We start from the raw sequence: 12,339 nt of genomic DNA, 5'->3' as shown, positions 1-12,339 counted from the left end.
CAACTCTTCCCATACATGTCATTCCCTGGCCACTGGCACGTGGAAGATCCAGGGCCACAGGCTGGTGGCCAGAACTCTCTTCATATCTGGATCTTATCCACTTGTGGGATTCATAGGGAGAGACCCTGGGGGCTCTAAGTGGCTTGGGGAATCTGGGGAAGGCCCTGGTTTGGGAAGCTATGGGATAAAATTGAGTGACTTCCTGGCTGCGCCCAGGATTACACGCTTTGAGCTGAGGATGCTATGGCTCTTTGAGCTGCTGCAAAGCACATCTGCCCTGTTACTTATCCGGTTGTTTCCCGTTCTCTCCTTGGAGGTGTTGTGTGTGGCTGTGTATTTTTCTGTTCTCTCTGGGCTGTGTTCTCCCTCCTCCTCTTGGAGTAGGAGCGAGATGGACCTTGCCCATCACACAGACCCACAAGGCCTCAGTGGTAGGGACAATGCTGAGGGAAACCCGGTCACTAGGGCACACAGACACCAGTGCAGAGAGCCAGGAACCGTCCCTTTCTCAGTCTGTTGATGACCTAGGGCTCCCTTTCCTCTGAGTCATTAGCACCCACTCTTGAGATGAGTGGAAGGAAGTGGGAGGCTCTGTGTGGAGGGTGGGGGGAGGGAGTTGCCTGAGGGATGTGGGGCCAGAAGGCACCCCCAGTGGGGTCCCAGCAGTTATGGCAGCTGCTCTGCCTCCTTCAGTGTCTCCAAGATGCTCCCTGCAGCCTCTGATGTAGGGCATAACCTCCAGCAGGTGTGTGAGTTGTGTTGGGGGCAGGGGTCTGCACGTGCAGCTGAGGCGCCTGGATCTCCCTCCAGAGACCCTCCCCTCTCCCACTGTAGTTCTATTTCCACTGCCTGGGAGCTCACCAGAGGCCCAGGCAGAAAGCACCACATGGGAAGAGGGTGAGGCAGGATGTGGTGAGCATGGTGTTCAAGAAGCTCAGAAGGCGGGGGGTGGGGGAGGGACTTTCACAGGCACCCCAGATGCAGGACCTGGTAAATGTCAGACCACATCCTGTTGTGAGTCCCCGAGACAGTGCTGGGGCAGGTGTGTGGCTGTTGCTACTTATACTGATTTTACTCAGAGATAAACAGCTTGACAGCCAGCGCTGGGCTCAGACACCCCATTTCTTCCCTCGCTGTCTTCTAAAAGACCCCAACCTGCTGCTTTTACTTCCTGGCCTTTGATTCAAGCCCATTCTCCTTTAAACACTATTTTTTTTTTTTTCTCCTCATTCAAGGAGCTGGACCTCTTTCCAGGTGCCAGGGCTCCAGGTGCCTTTAGTTAACTCTGGGATTCCTGGGTCAGCACCAACTCCCTAACACCATAGACAGCCTCTGAGACTGTCATGCATGTGAATGGTTTGTGTCTGGGAAGAGCTTAGATTGCCCGAATTACCTTTATCATGGTGATTTGGGGCCTATAGACTTTGAACCACTGAATCTGAAGAGCAGAGCTCCAGATTCCTTAGAGATCACTTTATCCAGTCTCCTCACTTCACAGAGGAGGCGATTGCCGCCCAGAGAAGAAAAATGAGTTGTCCATGCTATGCAGCTATGAAGGGCCAGAAGCCAAGGCCCCCGTGTTTTAGCAGCTCCTGGATCTCAGGCAAAGCTTAGGGGAATGTGAGCTGTATGTTAAACAGTGATCTTGTTATGAATTTTATGAACCACTTGTGTTAAGAATAAACAAGTTACAATGATCAGATCTGAGGTGGCCTGAGGATGGGGAGGTAACAATGAGGAACTGCAGAGTTAGAATCCTGCAGAAACTAGAGAGTTGCAGAGATGAGCTGAAGAAACATGATAAAGTTAAGCACTCCCTGACACCTTGCCGGTTCCCCACCCCACACACAAAAAGAGAGGAATCCAAACAACTGAACACAGGAAAGGGACTCTGTGTTCACAAGCAGTGCATGTGGTGAACACTCAGCGTTTGAGTCAAAAGTGAGCTCTGTGAGTCAGTGGGGTGAGTGGGTGCAGACATTGACGAGTTGCCCTAATAGGACCAAAGTAGAAGGTGTGGTGAACAGGAAGTGCAGCTCCCTCTTCCCCTCTGTAGGTCAGAAAAGCACAGTTAGGAGAGTAGGAAGATGGAAACAAATGGAAACGTTTCAGAAGAGAGTGGCTGGGCTGCGGAGAGAGTAGGAGTACTCAAAACTGTGCCAAAGGAGACAAAAAATTGAGAGAACTGGAAATGTTTAGCTTGAAAAACGAAGTTTTAGGCTAATAATTATCATAATAGCAGCTAATATTTATTGACACTGTGGATAACAGCTATTCCTGTTGTGTGAATTAAATAAGATGAAACCACCTTACGAAGCTGGGGTTGTGATCGGGCCCATTTTATAGGCAGGAAAGCTGAGTCTCAGCAGTGGTCATCTGCCCACGATCGCAGAGTTTGTAAAAGCAGATCTAAGGCTCGGAACTATGTCTCTTTGGCTTTGACGTCCACGTTCTTTGCTGTCACAACGTTCTCATCTATATCTACAGCACCCTTTCTCCATTCTGCGAAGTCAGACTTTTAAAGGTCCTGCTTGTTCTGTCTCTCATAGATTCGCGGACTCAACTAGAGATGGGCATGCCAGTTGTCTCAAGAAGAACTTTCTTAAAAGTATAATTATGACCAATGCTTGGCAAGACAATGTGATTTATGGAAACCTAAAGCAGACAAAATTCTTCATAGTGCTGTCCAGTGATCAAGTGACCTCTCCAGACAGGTCGAGAGGTCTCTGTCCCAGGACAGATCAAGCATAACCAGGGGGAATTCAAGACTCCACAATTTATGCTTCTTTACCACCAGACTATCTATGATTCCAAGATCCAGTCAAGGTCAAGACCCATGATGGGAGTGAGGGTACAGCAGGCTGAGCAGCAGCTACTGGAGTGGCCTACAGCTTGGGCAGGGGTGTCATACCCAGGATCACGATCCAGTCACTATTCAAAAATCCACTTCCTTATGTCAGCAAGTCTGGTCATGTTGTGCTGGGGGGTGGGTCAATGGGAAGTCCTGTAGTGCAGTCTTCCTGTCAAGACCAGCCCTTATACTAGCAGAGGTCAGCTAAGATAAGTAGAGGAAACTTTCATGGAAATAGTCACAGCTGCTGGCTCTTTTTCAGTTCTATTTGCTGATGTATAGACCCATCCACATCTCTGGGACCCCATTTCCCCAAGAAGCCCTCCTAGGAGTCCAGGCACAACAATGGATGGAGAGGGAGGAGAAAGACACACAGCTGGGACCTTGAGGGAGGGCGATGGTGAGCAAAGAACATGCCGTGTGTCGCAGGGCGGCGATTCAGGACTCAACCAAGCCCTGCCACAGTCAATCCCCAGGAGAGGCAGAGAGCGTGGTGGCTGAGCACCCAGGGACTTCAGATCCACAAAGAGAAGAAAGTCATCAAGATGGGAGGGAGGATATCCAATGCTAGACTGAGGCAGGAAATGCTTTATTTGGGTGGCCAGGATGGGAAGGATGACATGTCACATTGTGGAGTCTCAAGGCCCAGATATCACATTTCTGGGAACTGTAGGACTCTGCCACAAGCAGCAAGAATGAGTTGCAGTTACTGTTGTTGCCAGGCTTGCTGGCCTTCTGCACTGTGAGTCTTCCTATATGGCTACAGGGCATTTCCAAGGCCACGGAAAAAGGGAACTTGGTGATGAAAGTTTAAGAAGCAATCAGTGGGATTTATAGTACCAGATCTCATCATCTTATTTGATAAGGATTTATAAAGGGAAAACAGATTTTTTTTTCAATTTTTTTCATCGAAGATTTATTGAGCACTTACTATGTTACTATGCATTGCTCAAAGATTCTTATCCTTATGGAGCTTATATAAAGATGTCTTTCCAGGGAGCAAGAAAGTTTCAAGGAAGTAAGGGAGAAGCACTACAAAATGACAAAGGACAAACTGGAGATGGTAATCATCAGAGTAAATTTTACCCAGGATCTAGGTAATCTAATATCACTGGCTTATGCATGAGATACCAAGGTACCAAGTGAACTTGGGGATTATATTAAACAAAAACTTACACTAATTACAGTCTGTATATGGAAATACGTAGCCTTTGAATATCTATGATTAACATCAATTATCTTTTCCCGTGTATCCTTAGAGTAATATGAAGTGGTTTGGGCTCAACTTTATTGTAAATTTATTAAAATAGGAATAAAGATACATTTGTTACCTTTGTTAGTGACAAAGGGAAAGTCACTCAGTCGTGTCTGCCTCTTTGCAACCCCATGGAGACTATACAGTCCATGGAATTCTCTAGGCCAGAATACCAGAGTGGGTAGCCTTTCCCTTCTCCAGGGGATCTTCCCAACCTGGGGATCGAACTCAGGTCTCCCGCATTGCAGGCAGATTCCTTACCAGCTGTGGCACAAGGGAAGCCCAAGAATATTGGAGTGGGTAACCGATCCCTTCTCCAGAGGATCTTCCTGACCCAGGAATTGAATAGGGGTCTCCTGCACTGCAGGTGGATTCTTTACTAACTGAGCTATCAAAGGCAGAGGAATCATTGATCAAATTGCCAACATCCACTGGATCATCAAAATAGCAAGAGAGTTCCAGAAACACATCTATTTCTGCTTTATTGACTATGCCAAAGCCTTTGACTGTGTGGATCACAATAAACTGTGGGAAATTCTGAAAGAGATAAGAATACCAGACCACCTGAGCTGCCTCCTGGGAAATCTGTATGAGAGTCAGGAAGCAACAGTTAGAACGGGACATGAAACAACAGACTGGTTCCAAATCAGAAAAGGAGTACGTCAAGGCTGTGTACTGTCATCCTGCTTATTTAACTTATATGCAGAGTACATCATGTGAAATACTAGGCTGGATGAAGCACAAGCTGGAATCAAGATTGCCGGAAGAAATATCAATAACTTCAGATATGCAGATAACAGACACCACCCTTATGGCAGAAAGCCAAGAACTAAAGAGCCTCTTGATGAAAGTGAAAGAGGGGGGTGGAAAAGTTGGCTTAAAACTCAACATTTAGAAAACTAAGATCATGGCACCCGGTCCCATCACTTCCTGGCAAATAGATGGGGAAATAATGGAAACAGATCACCCACCAAGACAGATTTTATTTTGGGGGGCTCCAAAGTCACTGCAGATGGTGACTGCAATCATGAAATTAAGAGATGCTTGCTCCTTAGAAGAAAACCTATGACCAACCTAGACAGCATATTAAAAAGCAGAGACATTATTTTGCCAACAAAGGTCTGTCTAGTCAAAGCTATGGTTTTTCCAGTAGTCAAGTATGGATGTGAGAGTTGGATTATAAAGAAACCTACGCACCGAAAAATTGATGCTTTTGAGGTGTGGTGTTGGAGAAGCTGTGGTGTTGAGAGTCCCTCGGACTGCAAGGAGATCCAACCAGTCCATTCTAAAGGAAATCAGTCCTGAATATTCACTGGATATGTTGAAGCTGAAACTCCAATACTTTGGCCACCTGATGGGAAGAAATAACTCCTTGGAAAAGACCCTGATGCTGGGAAAGATTGAAGGAAGGAGGAGAAGGGGACGACAGAGGATGAGATGGCTGGATGGCATCACCGACTCAATGGACATGAGTTTGAGTGAACTCTGGGAGGTGGCAATGGACGGGGAGGCCTGGCGTGCTGCAGTCCATGGGGTTGCAAAGAGTCGGACATGACCGAGCCACTGAACTGACTGAACTGAACTGTGCTAATAGGAACATTCTTCTTCCGGGCAAGTGACAGTGACTCAAGCAGCCCTTCCCAAGGGATTCCTGTCCCCCACCAGGACGTCACCCACCAGGACCAGCTGGATGCTTTCCTTCCTCACCTAATTTCTGAGTAAATCTCTAAAGGTTACAGGGTTGAGGTTCCTCTCCTTGAGAGCTACACATGGGAAGTCCAGCTGTGCCCTTGGAACGGCAAAAACCTGGGGAATCACAGGCATTCTTCTAGAGACGCTTGGCTTGTAAGTCTCTTCCATCAATAACCATGCTTTGCCCCTGGGCTGTGTGTGACTTGTGGAGTTTGCCCCTGGTCTACACTCTGCCCACAAATCTCCTTAACGGAATGAGGCTTGGATTCGCTTTGAGATTGGAAACGTTGACAGGCCCAGGTCAATGAGGAATTGCTTTAGTGTTTTCCCTTCCAGAAATGACTCTGGTCTCAGAAACTCCCCCTGAGCCCCTTTAATTGGAGCGGCTATGTTTCCTGGTTTACCAGGACCATCCTGGCTTACCCCTCCTGTCCCAGCGTCTTATCTTTCACCCTCAGTAGCATCCCCATTTGCACAAGAAGCAGTGTGATTGCCCTGTATCTAAGCCATCTTTGCTCAGTTTCACCTGAGGAAGAAAAAGAGGGGTTGACTAAAATTGGTCCCAAAGGATCTCTTTAGAGTCTAGAGAAAGAGGCAGAGGAGGAAGAGATTAACTTCCCAGTGCCTGTGAATTGAATGCTGGGGGCAGGGATGTCTGAGAGAGATGAGGAAAGGACTGTAAAGATTTGGGAAGAGGGGCCTCCCTGGGTCAAGGGAGGGTGGGGGCCAAGTGGAGTTTCTCCATCTCTGTGATGTTTCCAGGAGTGAAAAGGTGACAAGCACCAAGCACCGTCCTCCAGAGGACATTTGTTCCTCACCTTGACACACCCCAGGTGCCTACCATCAACTCCCCCCGATCCTCCCACCTGCTAATACTTTTAGCACCCCAAAGATGACAGCCACCAAACCCGCAGACCCTCCTCTGCCCCCCGCCCCGCCACCCCGATCTCATCCCTACAGCTGGTCAGGTTTCTCCTCACGGGTCTGTTGCACAAAGCCTTGCCTCCAGCACTCCCTGCTCAGTCCGCTCCTCCTGATCCACAAAACAGCCTGTTCTCTGAGGCATTTGTTTCTCCCGTAGCTGCTCATCTCCCCGTCTGACCCTTGTGAGGAACCACCACGTGACTAAAGAGTGGAAGGTGCTGCTTTTGTGGGTGCTGGTCTAGAGACTAAACTCGGTCTCCTTCATTCTGGGATTTTTTAAGTCACCACCAAAACAAGCAAACAACAATAGCAACAGCAAATTTAAAAAAAAAAAATTGTCTGTGGTTTGAGAAATCTTGAGATACTCCTGACTGCTGGGAAGTTATAAGCATGTGATGAGCCTCCCAGGCCATCCCTCACTCGGGCCATGTCCTTTCCTGGCCTGTGTGCGTCAGGTCCAGAGAACCCCTCATCTCCCATTCCTGATACGCAGTGTAGGGGGATGGGTAATGTCACCCCAAATTCACGCCCACCCAGAACTTCAGACTGTGACCTAACTGGGAAATAAGATCTTTACGGATGTAATTTGTTAAGACTCTCAGGATGAAATCCTTCTGAACTGAGGGTGTGTCCCAGATCCAGCGACTTGTGTCCTGGTAAGTGAAGGGACGGAACTTGCACACAGACACGGGGAAGGACATATGCAGACCGAGACAGGTGGGGGTGATGCTGCCTTGAGTCCAGGAGGCTAGGAGCTGTCAGAGTTGGGGAGAAGCAGCAAAGGATTCTCCCTGAGAGTTTTGGAGGGGAGTGCAGCCCTGCCAACACCTTGATTTTGACTTTTGGCCTTAGGAACTGTGAGAGAACGCATTTTGACTGCTTTAAAGGATCGAGTGTGTGGTTCTTGGCAGCGCTAAGGAATAAACATACTGAGGATTCAAGGTGTCCCCAGTCTGTTGCTGGGGTTCTGCCCTGGCCTTCAGGAGCACCTGCTCTAGGGCCACCCAGAGGTTTTGTGAGCGGCCGCACGCTCTTGGTCACCATTGGGCAAAGCTTCCTGAACTGCCCTCTTTAGAAGAATGTGCTACAGTTTCACAGCTTACCAGTCATTTGACCCATAAACTATAGTTTCTTCACCTATGAAGTTGGGAGAAAAAAAATACCTGCTCATGGGATGGTTGTGGGGATTGGCTGGGACAATGCGTGTGCCAGGGCCCAGCCTGGAACAAAGCAGGCAATGAGGACCCCATCTTTCCCATCTTCAAATTTCGGAACTACTCTCATTCCCGACATTCTGCCTCAGCTAACTTACCCAGGGCCTCTCGCTGGTCTGCCTGTCCCCTGATGGCACTCCTCTCCTCCCTCCCCCTCCCTGCCCCATGCCTGGCGCAGTGTTCTACCACAGGGATTGTAACCTGAAGGTCGCACCTGCCCCAGTAAGAGAACTGTCTCCCCGAAGAGTTGTCTGCACTCAACACGCTCCACTTAGAGTGGCCTGGCCTCCATCCCAATGAGAGAAGGAGCTTCTGTTGGAAGGGCTTCAGGGGATAGCACCCCAACCCACGCTGGACTCTCCCCATCTCTGTTCCTCCCCCATGGGGGCATGTCTGCCCCCACGTGTCCCGCCTCTGTGCAGTCTCCAGGTTTCACGCTTCAGTGTTTCCAGCTCTATGCTGTCTTTAGGGTTCTAACCCAGACCGGCAGAGTAGAACTAAATCTCAAGCCCAAATTCTGAAACCAGGTAAGATGGAAGTGTTAAGAAACAAAGGTAGACCTTAAATGCATAGGAAGTGAACCTTGAATTTGAAATTGAGAAATGGCCAGACATTCCAACCACGGGCGGCCCCGTCCTCTGTCCAGCACTGAGGTGGGGGTTATGGTTCCCCTTCACTCATTCTTGAAAAAAGTGAAAGTGTTAGTTGCTCATTCCTGTCCGACTCTTGGTGACCCCATGGGCTGTAGCCTGCCAGGCTCTTCTGTCCATGGAATTTTCCAGGCAAGAATACTGGAGAGGGCAGCCATTCCCTTCTCCAGGGGATCTTCTCCACCCAGCAGACCCAAACTCAGGTCAGCTGCATTGCAGGCAGATTCTTTACCATCTGAGCCATTATCTGCCCTCAATATGCAGGTTTTCCAGAGCCCAACTTCTTGCCCTTCAGATTAGCCCTACACACGGGGGCCCAGAGTGCCTGGATGTGGACCACAGCACCCCATGAGGATGAACAAGAGGAAGCGGCATTGGTCAGAGAGGAGGATCTGTCCCTCCATATGCCTGTGTGTGTGTGTGTGTGTGTGTGCGCGCGTGTGTGAGTCACTCAGTCATGTCTGACTCTTTGTGACCCTATGGACTGTAGCCTACCAGGCTTCTTTGTCCTTGGGATTCTCCAAGCAAGTGGCTTGCCATTCCCTTCTCCAGGAGATCTTCCCGACCTAGGGATTGAACCTGGGTCTCCTGTACGGCAGGCAGATTCTTTCCTGAGCCTGAGAGGTGGTGATTTCCCAAATCAGAGGTAGATCAATGAAGGGCAGGATACCACAGACACTCCTGGACACAATCAAGCCCATCGTGACACTTTTATTAATTCAGTCAATTTCAGGTTCCGAGTATGGCACTCCACCTGCAGGGAAGCTGAGAGAAGGGGCAGACATCCGTAAAGGAGGGAGATGAGAGAGAGAGAAACTCTTGAAGAACACAGACTGGAAAGGTGTTAAGGAGAATCCAAGGCCATGATAAAGAATGACTCGGGATGCACTTTTGGAGCTGGTCTCAGGAATCCTTTTTCTTAACCTGAGGAAGAGAGGATATCGTCAGGATGCCAGGGGCCATGGAACAGCAGGGCTGGGTCAGAGGATGCTGATTCTGGGGTCTGATTTTTGGGAGGGCTCTCCCTATCCTTCAAAGCCGCGTTCTGTCTGTGATGATCTCTGTACTTTCTCCCCAGTCTGGCAGCCCCACTGGAACTCCACGGAGATGTCAGGACACAATTCCAAGACCCCTCAGCTCCCCTGCATGATGCTCCACACTTTCCTTTCATCACACTCTCATCCTGGCCCCCTCCTTACCATGGCCATCAGCACCAGGGCGCTGACTAGCACAGCGTACAGGGTGGCCTTCCCCAGCAGGATCTCATAGAGGAGGGTGGCAGACAGGACGCCTTGCTGATAAGACGCTGTTGGCAGGAAGGGAGAACAGGTAGGTACCTGTGAGCAGGTATCTCTAGCCTCCTCCCCCTTTACACTCCCCCACCCAACCAGTGTCCATGGGTTCTCTGTCTCTGGTTCCAGAGCAATGACCATGGGGATGGAGACAAAGAAGCAGAGGGCTACTCACCGGAGGTGACGCCACAGTCTGAAAAAAAAGGGGAGGGAAATGGATGAGAGCCTGCATCTTCTAAAGCAGATTCAAAGCTAAGCCAGCCTTCCTCAGTCCAATAGCTGGCAAGATGCTAAAACTTGCAACAATCACGTGAACTTGGGAGTGGATCTTGCCCCAGCTGAGCCTTCAGATAAGACTCCAGCTTTGGCTGACATCTGATTGTAGCATCTTGAGATAAACGAGCCAGCTAAGCTATGCCCAGATTCCTGATACATTAAAACTAGGCAATCATAAATATGTGATACTTTGAGATGCTTAAAACAAAACAAATAAATGAAAAAGACCTACTAAGCTAGCTTTTAGTCAGCACTGACCCCCAGGCTCAGAGCAGCCTCTGATCAGAGCCCCAGCACTGCCTGTGCCAATGTGGACACGGCATCCTCAGGGTCATGAAGGAGGCAGCACTGAAGGGGATGGGGACCCACCACTGGCACCCTGAGCTGTGCAGGTGGGCAGGGAGGGCACCCACCAGCACAGCTGAGCTGGGCTGAGGATCTGGATCCGGGGGAGGAGTTCGCCCGAGGAGGTGCCCTGTCCACCCTCTTGCTGGGCTCCCCCGCTCTTCACTCTGCCTTCCCACTCTCTCCCTGATCTCTCCTCTGTTGGCTCTGACTCCCTCCGGGCCGGCTCACCTGCTCTGCCCCAGGTCTCGGCGCTGATGTTCTGGGTGACGGGCTTGTCCCTGTCCTGCTCCTCCCACTGGTCCTGGTCCGTGAGCCCGTAAAACTGGACTTGGCATCGGAAGTGGTTGCGGGGGTTGTGCCAGAAGGCGGCGGTCACCCTCAGCCGGCTGCTCAGACAGTATCTGGAGTCATTCTGCATGAGGTCCTCTTTGTAGGGCTCAGGGTCCGTGCTGACCCCAGTGGTGACCTGCTTCCTGTTCACCCACCAGGTCAGCTCCACGTGGTCGGGGTAGAAGCCCGTGGCCAGGCACACGAGGGTGGCCTTCTGGGTCCGGGAGATCTCTGCTTCCGAGGGTTCGAACACAGCCACCTTGGGCGGGTGCACCTGTCTCAGATCGTCTGGAAGGACAAGGGTGTGGGCCAGGACAGGCCTGAGAGCCGGCTGGGCGTGGTAGGGTCTATGTGTGTGTGTTTGCTTGTGTTTGTTTGTGTTTGTGAGTATATGAGTATGAGAAGGCAGGGAAGGGAGGCTCAGGGTTATCCTACAATAAAATCAGGTAGCAGTATGTCTTGTTTGTTTGGGAGTCATCACCCCACTCCTCTGTTCTTGTTCTCCCTCTGTCTGCCTGTCCCTTGTACTCACCCTACGACAAGCCCATCTCTTCTGTCTCTAGCCCCCTAAGGTGGCCTTACAAATGGCACTGCCTGACATCTGAGCAAGTTTTCTTCTTTCATGTTATTTGATTTCTTATTCAACAAGAAAAACTTACCTGTCTTTTTTCTCATCGTAATTTGTAGTAGTTATTTAAACAGAGAGCTGGATTGGAACCAGAATAATAGAGAAGTCAAAGCTTGACAGTGACTTTGCCCACCAACATGACTTTAGACAACCCCTGAATGTCTCTGCATCATTTTTCCTGCTTGTGAAGGGAGAATCCCAACACTGACTGTCCAGAGTGGGGGTGGAGATGGCCTGACATAAGGATGCAGGAAGCCTCTGCCATCAGCTGGGTTAGTTGTATGTGAGCCTGGGGGGCTGAGGAGTAGAGGGGATTTGAGTGTAAGGGGCTCATTATGGGGTTGGGTTTTTTTCTTCAAATGACAACATACAGATGGCACATTTTTGTGCACGCACGTGAAGACAGCCTTCTGTCTCAGGATGTCTCTGGTGTCTTACCAGGTCATCCTAGCCATTCCTCTGCCTCCAGGTACCCCGAGTTGCCTCAGCTCAGACAGATCACAAATTCAAGCATCTTCAACATCCTTTGCCCCTTTGATTCCACATCTTCTGTTTTCCCCTACCAGCAAGCTTCCTAAAAATGCATCTGAGATCATCAAGCAACTTCTGCTCCCAATTGTCTCGATCCAACTAAGCCTCTAGTGTGTGGCATCCTGGCAGGCCCCAGGTGAAGGCATTCCAGTTAAAGCCCCTGTGACCTTCTCATCTGACTGGCTTATTGCTTCTGGACCCTCTTGACATACATTTCATCTTGCTCGTTGCATTATATGGATTTTTTTGTTTATTTCTGAGCAACTCTGTTAAAGGGAAGACGGCTCAATCTAAAGAGATCTAGTTTAGGCTGGAAGAAATGAAAAAAAAAAAGTTCTTGTGACACCA

General features: G+C 49.6%; 1 gene segment (V, D, J or C); it reads right to left on the bottom strand.

The window, feature by feature from the left end:
* Nucleotides 1-9,281: 9,281 nt before the first annotated feature.
* Nucleotides 9,282-12,324, bottom strand: LOC138439582 (T cell receptor beta constant 2-like). The segment is given in 5 exon segments: nt 9,282-9,510; nt 9,786-9,892; nt 10,054-10,071; nt 10,731-11,120; nt 11,492-12,324. Coding segments are annotated over 5 exon segments (552 nt in total).
* Between the last annotated feature and the right edge of the window lie 15 nt (nt 12,325-12,339).

The sequence above is a fragment of the Ovis canadensis genome, chromosome 4 (assembly GCF_042477335.2).
Source record: "Ovis canadensis isolate MfBH-ARS-UI-01 breed Bighorn chromosome 4, ARS-UI_OviCan_v2, whole genome shotgun sequence".
NCBI lineage: Eukaryota > Metazoa > Chordata > Mammalia > Artiodactyla > Bovidae > Ovis > Ovis canadensis.
Note: the sequence above shows the minus strand (reverse complement) of the source record. Positions and strands in the feature narration are given on the sequence as shown.